Below are 23,401 nucleotides of genomic sequence, written 5' to 3'. Positions count from 1 at the left end.
TTTATAAAAAGGCCGCTTTGGGCAAAATTGAATTAATACAATTTAAATTTTAAGAATTAGGATATTTATGAATTGATAAAGAAAAAAGGGTATCTTTCAAAGTTATGTTGGTTTTTATTCACAAATGCAAAATTTTTTAATCAATAAACACTAAGAAGAAAATAAAAAACTTGAAATTTAGTCTAAGTGCTAATTTGAACAGCGTGACATCATACAATGAAATTGTCTTGGCGCGAGTCCAATTAAATATTTGCATCAAAACTTGAAATTCACCAGTTTGACTTTTCGCAGTGAGAATGAATAAAATTATTATAATAGAATTATCTGAATCTAAATAATTAAAATAATTATTTATAATTAAGCAGCTCGTTAGATTAATTAAATTAAAGCTCAGGACACTTTCATTTTCGCGCTAATAAGTATTCGCTTCTCACGCACATTGATAAAAATGCAACCTGGAAGTCGCCGACCTCAAATAATCCCAGGCAACTTTTTTGTGTGCAAATTTGTATTTAAAATTGTGAATCAGCTTTGGAAACACTAGGTTGTTTTCACTTGCAACACGGGTTTAAATGATTTTTGGATAACTGAGAAGAAAAATGATTGTCATATTTTTTTAATTTTAATTAAATTATGATTATAATTATTATTTATTCTTATCAGTTATAGTTGAGATTGATAAAATAATTCAATAATATTCATAATACAAATGAGTAATAGATTAAGATATTTTTTTACCAACATGAATTTTTTTTAAATACGAAAAGGTTAATTTAATTGAGAAAAAACGAAAACTCGATCAAAATCGACAGCAGAACGACACGATTTCAGGAAATGCCGAGGTCGTAAACAACAAATTTTACACTTTTTGACTCCGACAGGGAAATCGCAAACTGCGGAAAGAAGCGTGATTTTAAAAAGGAAGCTTACATGAGATGAAACCACACACGTGAGATTCGTCTGCTCGGCTGCACGGCTTCAAAAGTGTGACAAAAAGAGACTAAATAATTCACGCCGCTCGTTATCTCGGGGCTGTATTTAATGCAGCTGCTGCAATGAGCCTCTCCGCACGTCTCCGACCGCAGTTTCAACCCCTTCAAACGCAACCCCCGTGTTTTCCGTTCTGACGCTTTCTTCGCCGGCCCGAGTGCGATTAAAATATTCGCGGAGAGGGGAAATTTATCCGGCGCCGGTTAAGAGTTTTGCTCATTAACATGGAAGGCAGGTAGACTTTCGATTGTGTTTTTCCCTACTCGCTGAACTTGAGATGAGGCAGACGCCACGCCCTTAAAATTCGCGTGCTAAAAGTTGACAGAAGAGCCTATTTTTAACTTCTATTTTTATTTTGAAATGTCCTTGTGATTACTTATTCCCTCTGTGCACGAATTCCAATAAACTTAACTTAAAACTCACAAAAATGCCTAAACAAGTTTTTTGAAGATAAAACTTTTTTAATTAATTTCAGTAAAAAATAAGTAGTAACTTCACTGAAAAAAACTAATTTTTCAATTCGGGGAGTGAAAATATTTCCATTTTCTTAAGACCAAATAAAATTTCTTTGACTTGACGTTTTATTCTTTTCAAAACAATGCCTTACTATCAAAAGAATAATATTTTCCTTTTTCTCACAACCACAATGAACTTGGAATTTTGAAGATTTCCTAAAACAAGCACATTTAATACCGGATGGCTTCCCCTGCCTTAGCTAACACAAATAGCCCCTGGAAACGAAGGGGCTGCTTTTGAGGCGCTTTTAACCGACGCACCAAGGGGGTAGCTTTTAAATTTATGCCTGTTTATTTTGGCCGTGTTGGAGCCAAATCCAAACACAGACGAGACGCTACTTCACTTTCCTCTTACAAACGCTAGTTAAGCCGGATTAATGAAATAAAAAAGCCAGACGGCGACATTTATTTAAATATTTTTAATCCTCTTTCGTTTCTTAATTCGGTATGTGAAGCAAAATTGCTCGCGTGTTTGTTTGTTTGCTCTCTTGACAGACTGAGTGGGAAAAAATGGAAAAATTCCCACGACAAACGAGTTTGAGACGGTCCTATCAGTTGATCTTTCATTTTTTCCTCAAATCATGGGAGAGACGAGCGAATCAAGAGCGAAGCACTGTTATGTGTGTGCAATATTGTTTTCCGAGAATGATAATGACCAGAACTTGACCTCGCGTCTCCAAGTTCAAGTTCTCACAATCAGATAACCTTAAATCGTTTCTGCTTCTCTACAAAGTTCCACAACAAACTGCGTAAATCGTAGAAGAAAAATATAAATGACATAATTATTAAATTTTCTTTTTGTCTAATGAACAGTTTTCCTCAATTACAATGTGAATTTAGAGATCCTAATGTAAAATTTTAATTTACTAACTTAATTTGTGTGAAAAAAGTTTGACTTTTTTATGAAATTTTCTTTTTCATTAATTTTAATCAGGCAAAAATAATTTTATAACTTTCTTGTAAAATAAAAAGTCAGTTTAGGAGAATTTTCTAAGCTATCCTATGATTTCTCAACTGACAATGTGATGTAACAATTTGGACAAATAAACAACAATAACATTTATTTGCAAAAATTCTTAAATAAATTACATCAAAATAAATCAGGCTGATTTTTACGTAATGAGGCTTGATGAAATTTAGAAAAATCTTTAAAAAAAATTGTAAAGAGAATTTTTTATTACTTATTAGTAATTTTTGTGGTAGAATTTCACGTTCAAGGACCGATTCATGGTGAAAAAAGTGTAACTTTGAATAATTTTTTAAGAAAAAGTGTTGATTTAAAAGGAAAATATTTTGTAAAAGATTTATTTTTGTTCTAATTTTTGTCAAGATGATTCCACAGCTCATGAATCATGGCTTCAGCCCGCAGCCGAAACATGTAGAGCAGGAAATTGTTTTGCTTAAACAATAAACAACTATAAAAACCCATTGAGGAAAAGCTGATTTAAAAGTTTCAAATCACCAAAAATGTTAGTTAGTGCCTTTTTTACCAAAATTGGTCACAATTTTTAGCATTTTAAAATTAAAAAATAAAATTATCTAAATTGAAAGATATCAAACCGTTCAATTATGTCCTTTCTTAAAAATAGAAAGATATTCCTTAGGATTAGAGTAAAAATACTAGCATTCTTCATTCTGTTTGAAAAAAAAGAACGCAGATGTTTTGATTTACGTTTTTGTTGCCAAACAAACAAAACCACTTTTTACATGAGAATATCAAATTATTAAAATTTCCCGGAGCGTTAAGAGCAACGCACCCGTTGCACTTTGAGCGCGTGGTTTTTTCAAGGCGAAGGATCAGCCTTGGTGGAAATTCACGGGCCGTCGGCACGCTGGCTGGCCGCGGACAAGAGCGCGCATTTTATTGTATAATTTAAAGTAGCGTAATTCCGAGCAGATGCTGACCCGCATTTCGAACAACCTGCGTCGCTTTTTCTGTGCAATTCGTTGTTGTTGATGTTTGTGAGGCAACAAAACTGGCCTCTCGCTCGTCCGTACGCTTGTCGAGAGCCTCTTTTGCTTCCTCTCTCAAGGACTTGCAGTTTTGCCGAGGCGGCGACCCTCGAGGGTTTTTCACATCCCTCGAAATCGACCCTCTGTCGCAATATCCGCCTCTTAATTACGCACGCAAATATAAAAACGCGGCCGAAAATCGATGCGAGGAAGTTGTAAAATCAGAGCCGTGTCCAGATTCACGCGGTTTGCAATTAGCGAGGGGGTGAAACGAAGCGTGCAGAACGCGCCGAAAAATTGTTGCTGAATCACCGCGCCAGGCGATTGAACCTTCGTGCCAATGCAACTTTTTACAATATTCTTTTTGTCAAAGAACATAAACAAACTTTTAATTATAATCTTTATAGAGAAATTATATAAAAAGGATTAAAATAGATTCTACGTCAACAACAAAAACATCTGTATAGAAACCATTCGAAAATTTTAAATTTAAATTATTTAAAAAAAAAACAGCTTCCATTATTTTTCAAAAATGATTTTTTTTTTTTTTTTTTTTTTTTTAGTAAAATTCGGATCAATGATAAAATTAATACAAAATTAATAAACCTTCTGTGTTTATTATTTAAATTATTATTATAAATAATTTTATAATTTATAGATTTTTACAAAAAAAGTACAAAATATAAACTTTAAACATAATACATTGTTTGCCAGACTTAAATCGTTGAAATTTTTTTTTCAGTAAATGAAAGTACCATTTTTCCTCACCCGAAAGAAGGCCTACTTGGTTGATCATTTATCGATATTTTTAATGGTTGTGTCGATGAATTTTTTACATTTGATTCTGTTCGGATGCGCACAGAAAGAGGAGGTGGAGTGAGAAGAAAAACATGTCTGGGTCTGGGGGACAATCCAGTCTGGGGAGCTTGGCTTGATTGAAACATTGATCTCGATCAGATAAAGAGCAGAGACACATGCCCGCAAGGGGCTCTTTGCAGTAATATGAGTAAGAGCAAACAAAGAGAGAAGATTGTGTTTGCAATGGGGATCATAGCACATTTATCTATTCCATCCAAATAAGATTATTATTAAGTATAACAGAGAATATTATATAAAATCCCAATAAATAATTTGTAGTTTTGGTATAATTTTTATAAAAATAATTAGTAAAAGTTATAGTTATATTAAATTTTATTGATTATATTTTAAGAAATGAATAATCAAATAGCAAAGTTGTTGTTTTCAATATTTTTATGCAAAAAAGCCAAGAAGTTTGGCTGCATGATTTTTGAATTATTAAATTATATTTTTATGAAAAACCGAGAGTGATTGGGCCTTTTTTATATCTTGGAAGTTTTTGCTAGAGATACGCTGTTTTCTACAATTCAAATGATTCCCTCCAAAAAATTAATTTTATTTTTCAAATTTTAAAAGGTTTTTTTTACAATTGAAAAAAAAAAACAGCAACAATAGGAAAAAAAATCATAATTATTTTTACACAAAAGTGACTGCTTTTAAAATAAGATGTTTGAAAATCTAGAAGGTGAATGCTTATTTGTCTTTTTTTAAATTTAAATTCGTGAATTTTAAATTTCCTTTAACCTTCAAAAAGAATGATTTAAAAAATAAATTAAAAATTCAATTTAGATCATTTTAATTTTGATTGCTAAATATCCGTGCTGTTCCAAAAATTGAACAATAAACTCTTGATTTATTTTATAGTTCAATTTGCAGTGATTTACGTTAGTTCTGTGAATGGCGCGGATGAAGATTGATTCTTCTTTTTCTTCAACGGAGAAAAACGTTTTCGGCAGGCTGACTTTATTTCTACGTCTCTGGAAATGTCAAACGCAAAAGTCACTCTGCGAGTCTGACTGCGTCGGATGCCAAGAGAGACTGGAAAGACTTAAAAGAGCAACAAAAGTTTCGGTCTCGCGCGAGACAAACAAGTAGCAAAATGTTGGGCGAAAATGATCGGGCCTCATTTTGATGGCTGCATTACCGCGCCAATTACGAGCGAAATGGCAACAAAAAAAAAGAGCGGAGTCGTCAAGAGGAAAAAGCTCTCGGCTGGCGTCGCGCCAGCACCAGGGTGGGTTGCTATGCAGCATCCCACCCTCCCGTCCCGCCAACCACCCCACAATCTGGGTCAAGCCCAGTGGAGAACGAACGCAGCGAGGGATGCAAAAATAGACTTGCCCAGGATGCAGCTGCCGCGGTCAAGGCTACAAATGCAGTTTTGCTTTCGTTGAAAAAAATGTGCGAACAGATTTTGTGTCTGAAAATCCGCACCTGTACCAAGCATTTCGTGTGCAGGAAAAAACAACAACGAGCGGATCGATTGCTTCACTTGCACGCAACAATTTATCATTTATATTTGTTGATTTGGTGTGATATGGACCTCGACAGGCGGAAATTTGCAAAGGCAGTATATTTTCTTCTAATGAAATAAAATAATTCGTAAATTTCGCCAAAACTGTTATAAATTTATACAAAAAAAAGGAAAATTTTAAAATTTTTTTGTTTCAAATTGAAATTAAATTAATAATTTATTATATTTCATTTTTTTAAGTCATAGTTTTCCATCGATGAAGTTTAAGACTTGCTGATGATTTTCTTTGGTATTGTTCATTGCTTTGGAATGCATTTTATAAAATAATAAATATTTCAATTGAACCAAAATTGTAATTTTAAAAATTTTAAATTATAACGTCCAGTTCCCTAAAATATCTTTTTTTTTTCTTTGATTCATTAGAAATTAGTTAAATTTATTGTATGCATTTGTCTAAAATTTATTTTGCAGCAAAGAACACCAGTGGTTTTTTTATTACATACTTTCTTGAAAACTGAACTATTTTACAATTCACTAGTTATCTACCTAACAAACCGTTTACTTACAAAAGTATTTAATACATTATATACAAGATTGATGGAATGCAATTGAAATTTTTTTGTTTTTTGTTATTTATGATGATAAATAAAAAGTTAATAAAAAAATCCATGAAATTGTAAAAGGAAATTGATAATAATTCGTTATTATATTGCATCAAGATGTGTAAATTTGGTAAATTTATTAGTTTTACCCAAATTTATCCTTTAGAATAAACGATTTATGCATTGCTTTCTTTCAATCACTTTCAATGGCGATTACTTCTCCGTATGATTAAGGGTCAAAATTTTAAAATCCTTCACTCAATTTATAAACGTTTTTCAACTTTAATTTACTAAATTGCTTCTACATGCTCGGAAAAAAATTAAAAAAAATTAATTTTGACTGTGCAATAATTACCGCAATCTGCCATCAGGTGATTTTTGCACAAACGATTCGCATGGAGGATTGCGCTGAATACATAGAAAGATGAACTTGAACTTACCTCAAAATTGAATGCAGAGTTCAGAGGGAGACAAATGCAACCCCAGAAGACGGATAAACGATCCAAAAGCAAAATAGGCTGTTTTTGGAGGAGCCCCGCATTCAGGAATCGTCCCGTTTGCTCAAAACAAATCGAGCTCAGGACTTTTAATCGCAGGAGTCCTCCATGTTTACAACTTCGTCGACGACCCTCCCTTCCCCTTCGGCAGATTTCGGCTGGCTCTCGACGTCTTCGGCCCTCTGCCGGCAAAAGATGGAACTCAAAACTGTGGCTGCTTTTTTCATTGTTTTACTATTTAATTTTTTTTTTACTAATTGACTTTTGTATACAACGGTATACAAGGAGTTCGTATAGATAAGGAAATAATTTTTTGGATATATGTATAAAAAATAATTTCTAACAATAAATATTTGGTAAATTATTAAATAAACTACAAAAAGGTAAAGGAGGTCAAGTTTGAAGAAGATACGTGGATTTTTATATCAATTAAAATCATTTATTTCAATCTGGCTTAAAAATAAATGAGTGATTCGTATAATACCATGAGCGTGCTTGTAACATACGCAGTAAAAATACAATTTTTATCTTTGGAAAAAATACAGCACCCTTCACCTAAATTGTGTTTTATAAATTGATAAGGTTTTAAGATCAATCAATAATCATGATAGATAAAGGAAAAAAATTAAAATCAATTGATATTTGAGCATAATATTACAAGAAAAAATTGTTTGCTTTAGATTGGTGAACATTTCTTTTAGCTTATATTAATTATCTTATTTTGGGTGTTTTTGGCCTTTGACGAGTTTCCCTCAAACCTCAGCCATCTCAATGCTTGGTGAAGCTTCGAAAGACAGCTTCATACGTGAGGCAATCTGCGCCCCAAGACAAAAATCTCACCCCTTATTCGAGTAAAGCTATTGTTTATTTTGACTTAAATCCCAACGGCCAGCCTAATTATTTTTTCTCCTCCTTTCCATCCTTTGCCGAACCTGAAAAAATGAATAATGTGTTAAATAATAATTTAAATAATGATTTTTTACCTTCTTTGTTCGACACAAATTTCAAGGAGGCACTGTATATTCAGAATCTCGACCCCCCGTCGTCTCGATCCTCCAAAAACTCGTGACCAAGACCGGCACCGCACTTGCCGCAGCAAACCTTTGTTAATTAATATTAATTTAATTACAGAATGAAAACTAATCTTGAACGTATAATAATACCTTAATTGCTTTGGGCCTCCCCGGCTCTGGTGTTTTGGACACAGAGTCTTCCCTGACAGTGTCGGTGAAAGCGGGCCAGGGAGTGTGGTGCTCGTACTTGGACAAACTCGAAAACAACTCATTTCCGCATTCAGCACAGACGTAAACGCCTATCAAATTCAAAACAGAATTAATTTAGCCGGATTATGTACAAATCAAGTTTTGAAAATTTTACCTGACTTGAAATGGTCCCTGTAGTGCTCAGGGTTGACGCCTCGCATGCAAAAAGCCATGGTTCTCGATCGTCTCTAGCGTGTCACCGCAAAATAAGACTGGGGGTGGGTCCGAATATCAGAGAAACGATTCTAGAAACGATTCTTGAGAAACGTTTCTCGAGAAATGATTCTGGAGAAACGTTTCTCGAGAAATGATTCTAGAGAAACGTTTCTCGAGAAAAGATTCTCGCGCAAGGATTCTCAAGGATCGATTCTTTAGTTGAATTATAAAGGCAGAAACGATCCTGGAGAATCTTTGCGCGAGAATCTTTTCTCAAGAAACGTTTCTCTAGAATCATTTCTCGAGAAACGTTTCTCGAGAAACGTTTCTCCAGAATCATTTCTCGAGAAACGTTTCTCAAGAATCGTTTCTAGAATCGTTTCTCTGATATTCGGACCCACCCTGGAGCTCTAGCACGGTTCGATATTCCTTCAAGTGTAATTTAGAAGTCTGACCTCAATTTGGGACGATAACAGTTTCTCTAGTGTTCTTGTTGTTAATTCAATTCAAGTCACAATCCAGGCGGAGAAAAACCACACGAAAGGTTTGTTTACGTTTTGGAGGGGGCGTGGCATCACGTGATCTTGTTTTGCGTTGACTTCTGACTTGAGTTGAAAGCAGAGAGAGAGATTGGCTTTGAATTTTGAATTGAATTTACTTGAAAAGGTGTAAATCGATTAAAATTTTTGAGTTGTTATTGAATAATTAAAAACTCCATCGTCATGCTCAAACCTAAAGCCCTGACCCAAGTTCTCAGCCAGGCGAATACTGGAGGTGTAGAAAATACCTTGTAAGTTCAGCCAATTTTGTTCTTGTCATGTGATGTAAAAAAAATCCACAATTTTTCTACCCTCTGCTTCTGTTTTCAGGCTGCTGAACCATGAAGGTGCGCTTCTGGCCTACAGCGGCTATGGAGACAAAAATGCCAGGGTGACAGCAGCCATCGCCAGCAACGTTTGGTCGGCTTATGAGAAAAATGGAAAATCGGCCTTCCTAGAGGATCCCCTTCAATTGGTCATGATGGAGTGCATGGTAATTTTTAAAGCCAAAATTGCAAAAATTGCAATATCTTATTGAATGGTATACCGATTCGAAATTTTTCTAAATAACCCTTTTCTTTATATTTTAGGATGGCAAAGTTGCAATTACTCAAGTGGCCAACCTCCTGCTCTGTTTGTATGCTAAGAACACTGTCCCGTTTGGTCTCCTGAAGGCCAAGGCTGAGGCGATTGCGGAATATCTGGATAGTCCACTGAAGCAAATTGCTGCGTCTTGAATTGTGAAAGGTGATATTTTAACTGTATCTCTGAAGCGTATTTTTATTTTTTGTTAAATTCAAGATATATGAAATAATTCTAGTATATATAAAAATAATTTAAGAAAATATAACAATTATTCCTGAACCAAAACATAATTTTTGATTTTAAGTTACTAAATCAAGCTTATCCGTAAAAATATCGCGTAATTGTAAACCAAATCAATCTTTATGTTTTTAGAAAAATTGTTTTTTTTTTTTAACAAATGCAAAGAGGGAGAAACTGCGTAAGTCCTGTGTTGTTGATTATGAACAAAAATAGATATTTAATACTTTATGCAACGTAACATATCATTCAAATAAGTCTGTCGATTTCACTCCCGGCTGGTCTAGATATCGGGTAAATTTTCAGAAGATTTGGTCTGCATCGTCTTCCAAACTTTTGCCATCTGTGGGAATTATGCTGTTAATTTCAAAAAATCATACTCTGGTCTCACCTCACTGTGTCCAATAACTTGGACAGATATGAGCGAGCTCATAATTTCCGTCACAATCCCTAAATAAGTGTGCACCAGCTGCGTTTCCAATTTCATACAATGCAAGGAATAGGCACTTCGCATTTCTATGTCCGCAATCACGCTTTCTTGCTCCATCATTCGAGCTTCTAGCTGATCAAGCGTTTCACCCTAAAATTAAATACAAATCCTAAAGTTGAATTTGTAAAATTTAAATTAAATTCTTTTACTTCACTTCCGCTGATTGACTTTTGAATTTTGGCCTTTTTGAATGCCAGCATTTTGTCCAGGGCGCGTTGGTGATCTTGAGCAACACCCTTTTCGTGTCGCTCGCACAACATTTGGTGCGCTGTTAGCAAATCTAGGAGCAAGTTCAATTTTTCACACACTTCCTCCTGTTGCACCATGGCCTGATTATTCGCCTGTGTGTATAAGTCGGAAAAGTCACTAATAATTTAATTTTGATTTCAATTTAAATTAATTTTAATAAATAATTAAAATTACTTCGCAATTGCTTTGAAGCCAACTTTTGTCTCTTCCCAAACGTTACTACCGCTTGCAGCCCATTCAGAAGCACTCTGAGGGTCGTTTGCCATTTTCAACATTTGAATTCCGATTTCTGCCACATCCAAAGCATAACTTTGGAAACAAAAATGATATTAAATTTTAATTTTAAATAAATTTCATTAATTACTCTTGGGATCTTTGAGCGATTCTCTCAGCAACTGTCCTCAGTTGAGATACTCCAGCAAAAATTACTTGGATCTGACTGCGGCTGCTTGCAATAAGTGAAGGGCTGACTGATTCAACAAGTTCCTGCATAAAAAAGATAAATTAAATTAGCACAAAAAGCCACCGAATTGCCAACTTTTGATTTTGACGCGTCAAAGGAAGTCGTAAACTCATCGGGCATTCGTTTGTAAACTTCTAGAATCTTGCTGTGCACTTTGGGCCCTGTGAATGTTAAGAAAAATCTTGTGGTTGGATCTTCACTTAGCACCGGGTGCTGGGACACCAAAGTCAGCCACCGCCGTAATGCTCTGCGCCTCTCCTCGATAAATTTTACATCCACTAATTAAGTAAGAAAAAAATTTAAATATCCGATGTAAAATATCAATTATTTTACCTCCCATCATTTTCTTTGGAGGAAGTTTTGGTACTAGTCTGTATGGGTAGGTGGCTATCAAAATTTCATGGAATGAAACAAAATCTGTATATCTCCTTTCGACACAGGATGCCAGTCTCTTTGAAATAATTAAAACAATTTTTGTATTATTCTAAATTATATTTATTTTACCTTGCTTTTGACAAAATATTCTTGATAGGTGTTGAAAATGCCTTTCTTTTCAGGCGCTAAATCAATTTCAATCGAGTCATATTCAAATAATTTTGTATAGCTGAGTCCAGTCAGATAATCTTTTGCACCTTCTTTTACCATTTTCTCTCCATTGGAATTTTGAGTGCTGATATTTCCATCTGCTATTTAAAAAATACGCATTTGAAATCAATTAAATTTGATTTTTAAACTTCATTGAATTTTTTAAATAATTAAATCAAGCAGCACAGGCCAAACCTACTTGTCGCAGCTGCCATGTTGGTGAATTACTCCCACTGAGAGTCCCCTTCTGATGAAAAAATTATCTCTCTCCGCCTCAATAACAGCTCCAATCCTATTACTTTCATTCACCGAAGAGATAACGAGCTAGATTAAGGTCTGCTGGGTTGTCGATTTCCAAGCTATCTCTCTTATTAACTTCAACCACTCCCATTCTGTAAATTTTGACAATCTTCACACGTTCGCTTATATTTGGCACAGGTAAATATTATGTACCGTCCGCCTTGAATGAGGCCCTGTGACACCAAATCGCTCCGTGTGAAATAAAACATTCCATTTTCTACCAGCTCCCCCGACCAGTCTTGTCGCCGTGGTCGCTGTGCCGGATCAAAATTCACAGGGTCAACAGTTTGATCTATATAATTAAAATAATTAAAAATTTGAAAAGATAGAAAGAAAAAATAAATAATTAACCTTTGGTATTTTCCTTCCACCTCAATTTGTACTCTCTCGTAATTGAAAAAACAGAGTCGTAACCATGTTGTAATCGTTCAAAGGCTTCATTTAAGTATTTCTCTTTCAGAAAGGGCGAAGTGCATTGAATTAGTCCAATTCTATCAACTTCTGCTGAAAAAGCGTTTGTTTAGTGTCACAATTAACAATTTATATTATTTTATTTAAAAAGGTTACATTTTTATTATTATTCTTTTATAACACGTTATATAAAAATAGATTATGCATAGCTTTTGGAAGCAACCGAAGCCTTTCAATTTCTAGAGCAGGGAAAAGCGGTTTTAGTTGCAAATGGTTTACTTTAGGATTTCTGTTATATAATTATATGCATACGACGGTGTTTATTTTGTTGGTCGACTAAAAAGTGTATTTTTAAAAATAATACTCCGTCACCGCACCTCCGTGTCCTCTGATAAAGTCTTGTAAGGCAAGCAGTGAAGACGCCGTATCTGTGGCTGACGCTTCCGACCTCCAATGTACTTTTGCTCCAAATTTTTCAGCCTCATTAGCAATCAAACTGTTATCAGTGGAAACCCAAATTTCAGCAAACTCTAAAAGTCAATAAAATTTATTTTAAAATAAATATTGTAAAATTTAATTTTTATTTTATATTTTTTATACTTTGGCAATTTTTCATCTTTTCTAAAGATATTCCCAGGAGAGATTTTCCATTAATGGTAGCCAAGTTTTTCAGTGGGATCCCCTTGCTTCCTCCTCTTGCCAGAATAAGTCCAGTCACACTCACATTTCTCGGACATGTGACATTGGAGTCGGGATAAGACGAGTTCGCCGAGTGGAAAAGGAGCAAAGCAAAAGCAGCGCGGATCAACATCTTCGCTTGATCAAAGGAAACGAACTGGGGCGCCGTTTTATTTTCATTGAACGCTAGCTGGTCCAGATGGTGAGTGGCTGTCCGCGATAGTTTGATAGAAAGTTAGCGGAGAACCATATTATTGGAGAACGGCGGTCGCGGCATGCGCTTTGCCGCCAGTCGATACACCCGGGCCCTGATTCTTCCCCCTCCACTCCCCCTTTCCAGAGAGATCAGCTGGACGTGTTTACAGGTTGGGAATCGCCGTGAATTGGCACCAGAGAAACACAATCTCGGACACTGGATTTGCAGAAGTGGTCGTCTGCAATCAATAGATCAAGGTTGGCCACTTCGGCCTTAATTCGGCGACGCGCAAAGGCTTCTTCCGCCGCACCGCTCGCTTGCGGTTTTTATTTTTACTCGGCACTTTACACATGCGCCGTGCCCAGCTCGGACACCTTAAGGGGTTGCTTTGTGGTTGGCAGGCAGGACGAACTTCTTCACTAATCGAGGCCTCCAGTCGGTCGTCTCTAGTGCTGCACTCGACGACGTCATCCTAAGCTGGACGCTCTGCCCGGACAGCCGCAGCGGGACATGTTCTAGCTGATCACCGACCACCGTGCGTCTGACGACGACGTACCCCGTTGCCGAGAGGTGCTTCAGTGATATTATATTGATCACCCGCGAATAAGCACCGAAATGTCAGACATCAGGCAGAGGAAGCCCGCCGAAAGTGGCGAAGTTTCGCCGGTCGACGACAAGACGGCCTCAGCCGAAAACAGTCAGGTTTGTTTTTAACTTTTTTAAAATACGTTTATTTACTTCCTGCAAACGGTGCTCAAAGTCGCAAACAGACGACGTTGCCGTTTTTGCGCAGCTCACGCAGCTATATGCTAATTTTTCAATTGAAGTGTCTTGTCATAATTATTTGCATATATTAAATTTGTAATTATTATTATTTAGATAAAGTTTCTTATCGTCCTCTGTGCCCTCTCTTTTGATTGTGCGAAAGGCAAAAGCTCCAATTTTATATTTATTTGGGGTATTTATATTATTTTTAACTTAATTATGTCATCAAATATTTGGTTTGATAATAAACTTTGATCTTTATATAACATCAAAATTGGTTGTCGTGTTGCATTTGATCTAAAACGAGTTATTTACAGCTATAAATAATTTGTACATAGATAAAAGCGGTGCTCCGAATGGTCAAATCTGAACACCTGATTTACTGATAAAAGCTAGCAAAAAAGACCAGAGGCAATTCAGATTTCTGTTAAAATATTAATGATCTGTGAAAGACCCAATTTGATGATTCATTGAGCAATATAAGAACATTTTTAGTGTAATTGCCAGTGCAGTGGATTTGAATTTTTTCATTATTTAATGTGATAAAATTAAGAAACTGTTTACCAGATTGTGACAATTTTGATTGTAACAAGTGTTTCTTTTTATGTATACACAATAACACTGCTTTTCATTCTTTTCCTTTCATCAATTCATATTCATATCTGATATTTTATTTTTCCATAGAAAGAGGATATCGATTCCGAAGATGACAAGGGCTTGGACGAAAAGATCGACGATCTGGCCAAGACGATTCCGCAAGGATCCGACAAAACGGCCGAAGCACTTGACAGTGCACTACAGAATCTCTCACCCAGGCATATAATTAATAAAATTATATTAAAACTTTTTACAACTATGCTCATGTTCAACAGATGGAGAAACTGGGTTATTCGAGGAATTTTCACTTGGCTAATGATTTTTGGATTCTGTTTCCTCATTTACCTTGGACCTTATGCCCTGATGATCACGGTATTTATACATTTGGATCGACTAAGAATTACTATAAATTAAATTATCTCGTTTAGACGTTAGTGGTCCAAGTGAAGTGCTTTGCAGAAATCATCAACATTGGGTACTCGGTTTACCGCATTCACGGACTTCCATGGTTCCGATCATTGTCCTGGTACTTCCTTCTCTGTTCTAATTATTTCTTCTACGGGGAGAGCCTGGTCGATTACTTTGACATGGCCATCAACAAAACTGTGAGTGTCTGAAGTAATTCAAACTTACTCTGGTGACTGCATCAGATTGATTACCTAATCTAAACTGCATGGTTAATTTTTTTAATTTGAACAAAATTATTTTACCTTTCAATGGCAAGTCTTCAATGGTAAGGAACGATATAGTTACTAATTAATCTAATTAACTTGCTTGTAGTTTAGCTTAGAGGACAGTTTAGTATTAGATTTATGTTGAAGTTATGTAATTTTTATTTTGGACCTCTACTGTTTTAATGTCGTTTTACAGAAGTGGCTTATGAGTCGTAAATAATTTCAGAGTGTATGTATAATTAATTTAGTATATTCAAAAAAACTCCTGAAGTACGCTCTAATCCTGAAATTATTTTTCCAAGCGTTCAACTTTTGTTTTCTTTCAGCACTTCTTCAAAGTTCTGGTCACCTACCACCGGTTCTTCTCGTTCTGCTTGTACATTGGAGGTTTTGTTTGGTTCGTGTTGTCTCTGGTCAAGAAGTATTACATGAAACAGTTCTCGCTGTTTGCTTGGACACATGTGGCCCTTCTCATAGTTGTTACACAGAGCTATCTCATCATCCAGAACATTTTCAACGGACTCATATGGTACAACATTCACCATCAGTATAAATTTTTTGTATAATTTAATCAAATTAAATCCTCAGGTTCATTGTGCCCGTTTCGATGATTGTCTGCAATGACGTTATGGCCTACATGTTTGGGTTCTTCTTTGGCAGAACACCTCTCATCCAGCTCTCTCCCAAGAAGACATGGGAGGGATTTATCGGTGGAGGACTAGCAACTGTGGTGTTTGGTCTTGGGGTAACTTTTTCAGTTACTTTTGGCCTTTTCTCATCAAGTGCTTTTGCAGCTGTCTTATGTACTCTGCCAATACCCATTCTTTGTGTGCCCAATTACGTACAGTGAAGCTCTGGGCAGCACAACCATGGAGTGTGAACCGTCTCCTCTGTTTAGGGCACAGGAATACGTCATCGTAAGATTGCGTCTATAATATAAGCCGATCAAATTTGACATTCCTTTTTCAGCTTGGAAAAACTTGGAATATTTATCCATTCTTGCTGCACTCCTTGTCCCTGTCATTCTTCAGCAGTGTTATTGGGCCTTTTGGAGGATTCTTTGCCAGTGGATTTAAGAGAGCATTTAAGATCAAAGTGAGTCATTTTAGTACTGCTCTAATTTGCAAAATTTCTTAATATTTATCATTTTTAGGACTTTGGCGACATAATTCCAGGACACGGTGGCATTATGGACAGATTTGACTGTCAATATTTGATGGCTACTTTCGTGAATGTGTATATATCGAGTTTCATTATGACGACCTCTCCACAAAAGTTGCTCCAGCAAGTAAGTCGATGCCCAATTAAAATAACAAATAATTAATTTCAAATGCATTAAGGTGCTTACAATGAAGCCAGAACAGCAGTTGCAGATGTTCTACACTCTGAAAGAGGCCTTGGAGAACAGGGGAATTTTGTCTCTCGGCAACTAAACTTCCTCCATCACTATTTTTAGGAACTTGCATTTTACAGAATATTTTGGAAGTTGCTTGTGTTGCTCCTATTTTGCTTTGTTTTCTAAAATGCATAATTCTGAGTGTGATCTTTTATAATATGTTGATTTTTCAAATAATATTGAGGGTAAAAATGAAACAAAAATCTGTTGAATTTTCCTGTTTTAACTCATAAGCAAAAATGACTGCAAGCTCATCAGGTTTCTTCCACCAATAATTCAAATCTTGGTTTTCTTTCTTTTCTGTTTTCTGATCTCAATTTGACAGTTTCGTGAAAAATCAATCAATTGTAACTTAAATTTGTAAGCCAATCTCACTTGCCAAATAATTAGAAACAACCTCTCTTTAACTTGATATTGTGATGCATGTTGGTGTTACTTGATGTTTAAAGCAAACCATTCCATGCCAATCGCAATTGGATTAAATTCCTTTTACACTGTCTTTAAAGATTTTGTTGCCGAAAATGCTCCACACACATTTTGTGCACCGAAATATATATCCAGCCAAAACCAAAAAATGTCACAGTACCTCTCACCATGCTTGTGAAGTTCTTTCTACACAAGTCTATTATATATTTTGCAAAGCCGCCAACTTGCACTGACTATTGATTTGCTGTTTGGGTCTGGCAACCTCAATTTAACAAAATATAACCACAATATTCTACATGCTGTTACACCTATATACAATTTTGCCTTTGTGAGTACTTCATGATCATTATATATTTACGTCAAATTGTGTTATCCTAGCTGAGCTCCTAAATGAAATAATGTTTATTCAATACACACAAAGATATAATTATTATATTACCGTTGTGTAAAATGGATGGTGTGACACACAAAAAGTGCTTGGTTTCACTTTTTTGCTGTTGAAAAGAAGATACACCCCAAAAATTTAAAACATCTAACTTTTTAAAAGAAATGAGATAAGATGTTTCAATTAATTGGGATACTTAATTGATGAGCGCTGTTGTGAAATTAAATTTGCAAGCACTAAAGCTAGTCTTTAAGAAAGTAATGTCAATCTCATTGCTATTGAAACCTATTTGTTTGATGTTGCCACTCCAGTTCAAATGAAAACTCGAAACAGGTCCCAAGTCATGATAAGAACTTCTAAACCAATAAATATTAATGTGAGACGTTCAAAGTTATGATTGTACGGAAGAAAAATTTTTAATATTCAAACTTTCACAGAGAGGTTGAAAAAAATTATTCTAGCAATATTTGTTTTGATTACTTAAATCAAAATACTTACGGCCAAATTATTGTTGCTTCGTAGTTTTAGCAAGCAAGATTGCAGGTCTTAGCCTTTGATGTAAATTATAATTTCACGACTTAAAATGTTTTGTCATTATGTCCACGCAATAAAACAAACTAGTAGAATGGATAAAATATATATCTTTTAGTTATCTTCAACACTGGTTTTAAAATATAATATTGGTCCCATGAAATGAAAATTGTCAGTAAAACTTAGTATGGCACAAAAATATCTGTTAACGAAAAAAAAATCAAATCACATAGCTGGAATTGGAATGAATGATGGCTCTTTTTGGCCAGTTGCTAGCTCCAGTAAGGTTCGCTCAATGTTTCCAAGAAGGCCAGAGGCACCAATTCGAAAGAGGCTGGGATTCAACCAATCCAAACCGAGCTCTTCTTTAATCATGTTCATCCAAACGACAGCGTCTTGAGCCGTGCGTAGACCACCAGCAGGCTTTAGTCCGACCTAATGTTATTAAGACATTAGGATAAGTTTTCATCTCAATATTTGAAATATTTGCCTTTCGTCCAGTCAATGCGTAATAATCCCTGATGGCTCTACACATTACCAAACCAGATGGCAATGTAGCGTTGACAGCTTCTTTTCCTATATTAAAACAATGACTTTAAGCCGGTTAACAAAAAATATCAAAATCTACCCGTTGAGGTTTTTATGAAGTCCGAGCCGGCAAACATGGTGACCATAGAGGCGTTGTAAATATTTTCCAAACTTCCGAGCTCACCAACAGCAAGAATCGACTTCATGTGGGCTTTTCCACACACCTTCTTCATGTCAGCAGTGTCATTGTACAGTTCTAGATTAAAATTTTTTATTTAGTTAATCCCGGAAAAAATCCTTACGAGCCCAGTTTTGGTTGATCACAAGATGCCGTTCAACAACAATATCAATCTCGGTTGCGCCGGCCTCCACTGCCAGCTGGATTTCTCTTAGACGAGTTTCCAAAGGAAACAAACCACTTGGAAAACCAGCAGCAACTAAAGCAAAAATTTGAATAGTTCTTTTATTATGAAGAGAATCACCTGAAGCAATAGGGAGGTTTGCACCGATCACATCAATATTCTTCTTTGCATAAGGTACCATTGCAGGGTAGACGCAAACAGCTGCTGTAGTGATTTTTCTCTGGTTTTTGGGACCAAGCAGAAGCTGAAGAATATCACTGCCTATGGGATTTTTTGCTTTTCGGCAGAGTCGAGCCACATTCGATTCACAATCATCACCTACAATGAACAATTGAAGTTGAAAAATGTCTGTAGGAATTTGACGAAAACCTCCTAAAGTTGTCAAGTCAATGAATGTCACTGCTCGCAAAAGCCATGCAGCCAGAGGTTCGCCCTCCAGTTTGAAGGTCTGTAGCTCAGACGACCGCAGTTTGATGCAGCTTTCATTGATACGGACATTGTGGTTCAAGAAAGTAAGATCTGCAAGGAGAAGCAAAGCTAATAAGTATTCATTTTTTCATTTAATTGAATTTTATTTAATAATTTAAAAAAATAACCTTTCACAATTTTTTATTCTTACATTAAAAAATTAATTAAATAAATTTTTTCATATTATGTAGAAAAATAGAATAAAGTTGTAAATTCAATCTCAATTCAATCCAATCATTGTGACATGCGTATGTATATTATGTATTGCAGTAAGGGTTACATTTTAAAACTTACCAGGCATTTTGTGTTACGCAAAGCTCTTGATTTATTGTGTATTTTTAATTAAGCTTAGTTCATTGATTTATTGGATCATTAACTTATAATTTTGCTTCCATGGAATCCCTTTGTCTTGTCTTCTGATGATCTGCTTTGTTCTTTTGTTGTGATAAAGTTGGGTGGGCGGGGTAGGATAGGCAGAATTTTGGGCGGGTCTCTAATTAATTTAATACGAGCTACAAACATGAGAAACTTGATTACAGTTAAATAACATTAAAGTTACCCCCCCCCCCCAACGATGTAAAGCAAAATTTTTCACAATATTTAATTTATTACAAATTTACGAGGGAATATAAAAAAAATAAAATATACCATTCAAAAAATTTGCAATTTATTCAGGGGCGATTCTCGAAGGCTGGTAGCAATGCGACAACAGCAACCAGCAACCATTACCATTGCGACCGATTGCGACGTTTGTTCTCAACTCACCTCGCTTTGCAATGAAAAACAGCAAAATTGTGCACACAGTCGGATTTTCTACCGTTTTTATTGCTTCTCTCTGACACTTCACCGATACCTGTAAAAAATCCACTGACCTTGCGGGATTGAAAATGATCCAGGGCGTTCGCAGCGTAGTTGGAAGAATCGTTGAATTTTTTAGTCCAAACAAAGAACGCAATCGAAAAAGAAGGTAGGAATGTGTGAAGGCCCTCCTAGAACATTTTTAGCAGAAATACTTAGCACCTATCATGCCAAATAAGGCAAAATATTCTATGAAGAGAGCGGCCAGTTTTCTCAGCAGCGACTTTTCTGGGTAATAATTTGAATGCTTTGTCGAGAGGGCTACATAAATAATTTGTATTGATGACACACATTATTTATTATGTAAATACATACGTTCATTTATTTTAAACTCAAAATACCATTAATATTTAACTGTTTATTGTGTAGTTGCAAAGTGATATAAATGATGCTTTCTTGAATACACGACTTGAATAATATAAAATTTTGACTTTAATTTAGGTATCCAAACAATGAAGAGGATCTAGGTTTGCCACACTACAATTACCAAGTTCCGAAGATGTCAAAACTTGATGCTGGCATTGCTGGCAGCTCAGGTTCTGGAAATGCTAATGGTAAACAATAAGATTTTCTTATTGAGTATTGTAAAAATATTTTTTTTCATTTTGTCCCAGCAATTTCCGATCAGATTCCCTCCACATCCAAAATTCCGACGTTCACAATGTTTAACAAAAAACCCTCTGAACCTGAGAATACTGAGGCTGAGGTAAGGCCTATTTTTATTTTATCAGAATTCAAATTCCATTATAAACACAATAGGTTCGCATTTTACCAAACCCAGCTGGAAGCGCTATTACGAGCAAACTTCATCCAGGGTTATCCAGAATACCCCTGGGGACCAAGCAGACTCATGATCAACAGATTACTGAAACATACAAGCAACGCTTCACCATGGGTTCAAACAGTAAGAAAAGTTTGTGAGTGCGAAAAATTTAATCAAATATTTATTTTTCGTACAATGAAGAAAGCTGGACAAACCCTAATATTCGGAGGAAGACCCGCGTTCTCCATTATCCTAAGAATCCGTTTTCTAGCACTCCTAAGAGGAGCGACCACAGTCAACGGATAAATGTGCAATCTTCAATAATTCGTCAGTGCATCCGACCAACTAATCTCTCCAATGGCTACAATCATCAAGAGGTTCTGGACTATAGGAAACTGATCTTGGAAACTGCGTCGAATCCTACGTTCAGGTAATGTTCAGGTACTGGGAAAAAAGAAAAAAAAATAACGAAAATAATACTGCAGCAGGCCATTTGTCATGAAGGATCAAGTCAAGCCCAAGAAAGTTCCACTGATTGACCTGACTCTCGATGAAAAAGAATACAAGAAGTATCTGGACGTCAAGCCGAGAGACATAAAGAAACTGAACATTGGTGAGTCCTTTTTAGCATCGAATTTCCAGTTTTTTAACTTTTTTTTAGTCCCTTTAACCAAAGCAAAGGTACCGGACTTGATCACTCTAGACAGCGACATCAAAGTGCTGAAGACTCCTCCTGCGGTCAAAAATACTTATGCACAATATCTAAAGGGAAAAAGCAGCATGAGGGAAGGATTTGCTGAAGATATGTTAGTTTTTAATCTTGATTTTTAAAGATTTTGCTCTATGCGTTTTTGTCTCTAGCCAAATTGTCTATAGCAAACAGAAGCAAGTACTTACCAAAGAACTTGAAGAGGCCAAGAAAGAGAATGAGCTAGCTGAAGGACACAGCAAGAACGCGTTTGAGGCACAATACGTTTCAAAGTGCATTGCTCGTTTGGCCCTGTTTGATACTGAAAAGGAGGAAGAATTTCTCGAGGAAGAAGAGCAGCTGCCAGAGTTGCCAGACGAGGCTAATGTACATTAAAGAAATAGTTATTTTCTCATTACTCATTCAAAACGGATTTTCAGGAAATCGTGGACAGAGCTTTGTTTCCTAGACCTCCGCAAGAAGTGCTGGTGTCTGGGTTCAATACTGACATTACTCGCAAAGACATCAGCACTCTTGCCGATCGGAACTGGCTGAATGATGAAGTACGCTAGATAGTTTATTTAAAATAATGTATTAATTTCTCAAATTTAAGGTGATCAATTTCTACATGGAGCTCATTCGAGAGAGGGGAAACCTCGACAACTACCCCAAAGTTCACACTTTCAACACTTTCTTCTACCCAAAGCTGCGTCAGAGTGGCCATCAACTTTTGAAACGGTGGACCAAAAAGGCATGTTTTGTTTTTAATTTTTTGACACAAGCAAGATTCAAATTATTCTATTGATTTATTCAATTGTTTGCCACAGGTGGACATTTTTGCACATGATCTCATTGTGATTCCCATTCATCTTGGAGTGCACTGGTGTATGTCAATTCTGGACATGAAGAATAAAACTGCCCACTATTTTGATAGCATGCTTACCTCAAATCCAGCTGTTCTTACAGTAAGTAGAATATATTATGGCATGTAATCTATTCTTAACTTTTATTCAAATTTACAATTTTAGTTGCTACTAAAATATTTGGAAGACGAAAGTCTTGATAAGAAGAAAGCACGCTATGACACATCGTCTTGGAAGGTTGTGCAGGAAAAGGTGATTTTAAATCATGTAACAACAGAAACAGACTCACTTTAATTTTTTTTTATAATTTTAGGATATTCCACAGCAACACAATGGTTATGATTGTGGTGTGTTTGCGTGCATGTTTGCGGAGGCTGCTTCTCGACGGGGGAAATACCTCTTTACTCAGGATGACATGCCGCTGTTAAGGAGGAGAATGGTGTTTGAAATTCTAACCAAAAAACTACTTGCTTAGTGCAGATTTTCTTTGTGCCTTTCTAGAGTTTATTTTAGTATAATTCAGGATGATAATTTTTTCAAGCTTAATGCTAAGTTTGAACTTGTGAATGAACGAAACTAAGAATTCCGAGGAATGCTATTTACAACATGATAAAGAAAGATTTGTTGTTGAAAATCATAAATTTCTGATTGTAAAGAATATTATTCTTATTATTTGAACATAGTCCCACCGGCAAATATCAAAAAAGCAAGTTTGTTTAAAAATATCCAAGCAATTTTGGATGTTAAAAAAAACTGAGCACACTATTAAATTCTCTTCCAAATACAGTGCAACAAAAATTCAATAAAGAGCTTGTTTGTATTAGCAGGCCCAATCAGCATTTGATTTTTATCTTTTGATTATATTTCTCACAATTTAACCAAATTTAGAATCGCACTACCCTTGAAAATTTGTTATTACATGCAGCATCAGCCAGAGATCAGCGAAATCTGAGCTATATATTTTGCACAAATGAAAATAAATTAATTTAATAACAAAAATCAATATTGATTCTATAATTAACAAAATATTTTTCTCCTTTGGCTTGGTCTTGTTAAA

The 23,401-nt window shown here is 35.6% G+C and overlaps 8 protein-coding genes across 23 annotated transcripts in view; 3 read left to right on the top strand and 5 right to left on the bottom strand.

The window, feature by feature from the left end:
• The window catches only part of LOC132195033 (ATP synthase subunit delta, mitochondrial), a 37,226-nt gene extending 35,124 nt beyond the window's left edge, over positions 1–2,102 (bottom strand). Inside the window, exon 1 of the mRNA XM_059616727.1 lies at positions 2,099–2,102. The gene's annotated coding sequence lies outside the window, so the exon portion shown is untranslated. The remainder of the gene's footprint in view (positions 1–2,098) is intronic.
• Positions 1–7,011, bottom strand: part of LOC132195030 (prominin-like protein) — a 32,001-nt gene extending 24,990 nt beyond the window's left edge. For 4 of the 6 annotated variants that reach the window (XM_059616722.1, XM_059616720.1, XM_059616723.1 and 1 more), the window contains exon 1: positions 6,833–7,011. The gene's annotated coding sequence lies outside the window, so the exon portion shown is untranslated. The remainder of the gene's footprint in view (positions 1–6,832) is intronic. The other 2 variants (XM_059616721.1, XM_059616719.1) reach the window with 1 other exon arrangement.
• A 295-nt stretch (positions 7,012–7,306) lies between these two features.
• On the bottom strand, positions 7,307–8,874 carry LOC132195048 (methionine-R-sulfoxide reductase B1-like). Of its 6 annotated transcripts, none has more exons than XM_059616764.1 (5): positions 8,709–8,874; positions 8,267–8,339; positions 8,053–8,201; positions 7,873–7,990; positions 7,307–7,821 (listed from the first exon to the last, which is right to left on the bottom strand). In XM_059616764.1, exons 2-5 carry the CDS (start codon positions 8,322–8,324, stop codon positions 7,787–7,789), a joined length of 360 nt encoding a protein of 119 aa, XP_059472747.1. In that variant the 5' UTR covers positions 8,325–8,339; positions 8,709–8,874; the 3' UTR covers positions 7,307–7,786. The 6 variants fall into 6 exon arrangements, with proteins under 6 accessions (XP_059472747.1, XP_059472742.1, XP_059472741.1 ...); XM_059616759.1 differs by having other exon boundaries at positions 8,267–8,369; positions 8,716–8,874; XM_059616758.1 differs by having other exon boundaries at positions 8,267–8,396; positions 8,709–8,873.
• A 15-nt stretch (positions 8,875–8,889) lies between these two features.
• LOC132195047 (ragulator complex protein LAMTOR2) lies at positions 8,890–9,730 on the top strand. The gene is made up of 3 exons (XM_059616757.1): positions 8,890–9,097; positions 9,177–9,339; positions 9,437–9,730. Exons 1-3 carry the CDS (start codon positions 9,030–9,032, stop codon positions 9,581–9,583), a joined length of 378 nt encoding a protein of 125 aa, XP_059472740.1. The 5' UTR covers positions 8,890–9,029; the 3' UTR covers positions 9,584–9,730.
• A 31-nt stretch (positions 9,731–9,761) lies between these two features.
• LOC132195045 (sorting nexin-8-like) lies at positions 9,762–11,811 on the bottom strand. Of its 3 annotated transcripts, none has more exons than XM_059616755.1 (9): positions 11,655–11,811; positions 11,375–11,556; positions 11,204–11,321; positions 10,946–11,148; positions 10,772–10,893; positions 10,582–10,716; positions 10,308–10,524; positions 10,065–10,248; positions 9,762–10,011 (listed from the first exon to the last, which is right to left on the bottom strand). In XM_059616755.1, the coding sequence occupies exons 1-9, from the start codon at positions 11,668–11,670 to the stop codon at positions 9,971–9,973; spliced, it is 1,218 nt and encodes a 405-aa protein (XP_059472738.1). In that variant the 5' UTR covers positions 11,671–11,811; the 3' UTR covers positions 9,762–9,970. The 3 variants fall into 3 exon arrangements, with proteins under 3 accessions (XP_059472738.1, XP_059472736.1, XP_059472737.1); XM_059616753.1 differs by having other exon boundaries at positions 9,763–10,011; positions 10,060–10,248; XM_059616754.1 differs by having other exon boundaries at positions 9,763–10,011; positions 10,060–10,248; positions 11,375–11,553.
• Positions 11,812–13,163: 1,352 nt separating this feature from the next.
• On the top strand, positions 13,164–17,918 carry LOC132195044 (phosphatidate cytidylyltransferase, photoreceptor-specific). The gene is made up of 10 exons (XM_059616752.1): positions 13,164–13,742; positions 14,490–14,620; positions 14,678–14,774; positions 14,831–15,007; positions 15,403–15,605; positions 15,665–15,821; positions 15,871–15,993; positions 16,046–16,171; positions 16,230–16,364; positions 16,417–17,918. The coding sequence occupies exons 1-10, from the start codon at positions 13,656–13,658 to the stop codon at positions 16,507–16,509; spliced, it is 1,329 nt and encodes a 442-aa protein (XP_059472735.1). The 5' UTR covers positions 13,164–13,655; the 3' UTR covers positions 16,510–17,918.
• Positions 17,905–19,632, bottom strand: LOC132195046 (deoxyribose-phosphate aldolase). The gene is made up of 7 exons (XM_059616756.1): positions 19,467–19,632; positions 19,074–19,223; positions 18,825–19,022; positions 18,645–18,779; positions 18,443–18,598; positions 18,305–18,390; positions 17,905–18,249 (listed from the first exon to the last, which is right to left on the bottom strand). The coding sequence occupies exons 1-7, from the start codon at positions 19,471–19,473 to the stop codon at positions 18,040–18,042; spliced, it is 942 nt and encodes a 313-aa protein (XP_059472739.1). The 5' UTR covers positions 19,474–19,632; the 3' UTR covers positions 17,905–18,039.
• Positions 19,633–19,887: 255 nt separating this feature from the next.
• Positions 19,888–23,203, top strand: LOC132194619 (sentrin-specific protease-like). 4 transcript variants are annotated; one of them, XM_059616019.1, is made up of 13 exons: positions 19,888–20,139; positions 20,472–20,584; positions 20,645–20,736; positions 20,790–20,934; positions 20,995–21,223; positions 21,279–21,406; positions 21,455–21,599; positions 21,670–21,868; positions 21,922–22,044; positions 22,095–22,232; positions 22,309–22,446; positions 22,510–22,596; positions 22,658–23,203. In XM_059616019.1, exons 1-13 carry the CDS (start codon positions 20,060–20,062, stop codon positions 22,817–22,819), a joined length of 1,779 nt encoding a protein of 592 aa, XP_059472002.1. In that variant the 5' UTR covers positions 19,888–20,059; the 3' UTR covers positions 22,820–23,203. The 4 variants fall into 4 exon arrangements, with proteins under 4 accessions (XP_059472002.1, XP_059472000.1, XP_059471999.1 ...); XM_059616017.1 differs by having other exon boundaries at positions 21,282–21,406; positions 21,655–21,868; positions 22,658–23,201; XM_059616016.1 differs by having other exon boundaries at positions 21,655–21,868; positions 22,658–23,197.
• Positions 23,204–23,401: the final 198 nt, after the last annotated feature.

The sequence above is a fragment of the Neocloeon triangulifer genome, unplaced genomic scaffold, assembly GCF_031216515.1.
Source record: "Neocloeon triangulifer isolate White Clay Creek 2 clone unplaced genomic scaffold, ASM3121651v1 ptg000008l, whole genome shotgun sequence".
In the NCBI taxonomy this organism is placed as follows: Eukaryota; Metazoa; Arthropoda; class Insecta; order Ephemeroptera; family Baetidae; genus Neocloeon; species Neocloeon triangulifer.
The sequence above is the reverse complement of the archived record's forward strand: the minus strand, read 5'-3'. Positions and strand labels throughout refer to the sequence as shown.

Coding starts and splice junctions, on each gene's coding strand:
- LOC132195047 (XM_059616757.1), top strand. CDS start 9,030: ATGCTCAAACCTAAAGCCCTGACCCAAGTTCTCAGCCAGGCGAATACT. Junction 9,098..9,176: donor GGAGGTGTAGAAAATACCTT/GTAAGTTCAGCC, acceptor TTCTGTTTTCAG/GCTGCTGAACCATGAAGGTG. Junction 9,340..9,436: donor TGGTCATGATGGAGTGCATG/GTAATTTTTAAA, acceptor TTTATATTTTAG/GATGGCAAAGTTGCAATTAC.
- LOC132195045 (XM_059616753.1), bottom strand. Junction 10,717..10,771: donor ATCGCTCAAAGATCCCAAGA/GTAATTAATGAA, acceptor TTGTTTCCAAAG/TTATGCTTTGGATGTGGCAG. Junction 10,525..10,581: donor GGCTTCAAAGCAATTGCGAA/GTAATTTTAATT, acceptor TTAAATTATTAG/TGACTTTTCCGACTTATACA.
- LOC132195044 (XM_059616752.1), top strand. CDS start 13,656: ATGTCAGACATCAGGCAGAGGAAGCCCGCCGAAAGTGGCGAAGTTTCG. Junction 15,606..15,664: donor ATTTTCAACGGACTCATATG/GTACAACATTCA, acceptor TTAAATCCTCAG/GTTCATTGTGCCCGTTTCGA. Junction 15,994..16,045: donor GGGCACAGGAATACGTCATC/GTAAGATTGCGT, acceptor TTCCTTTTTCAG/CTTGGAAAAACTTGGAATAT.
- LOC132195046 (XM_059616756.1), bottom strand. Junction 18,780..18,824: donor AAACCTCCCTATTGCTTCAG/GTGATTCTCTTC, acceptor TTTTTGCTTTAG/TTGCTGCTGGTTTTCCAAGT. Junction 18,250..18,304: donor ACGCATTGACTGGACGAAAG/GCAAATATTTCA, acceptor TAATAACATTAG/GTCGGACTAAAGCCTGCTGG.
- LOC132194619 (XM_059616016.1), top strand. CDS start 20,060: ATGATCCAGGGCGTTCGCAGCGTAGTTGGAAGAATCGTTGAATTTTTT. Junction 21,407..21,454: donor CATAAAGAAACTGAACATTG/GTGAGTCCTTTT, acceptor ACTTTTTTTTAG/TCCCTTTAACCAAAGCAAAG. Junction 22,233..22,308: donor TGAAACGGTGGACCAAAAAG/GCATGTTTTGTT, acceptor TGTTTGCCACAG/GTGGACATTTTTGCACATGA.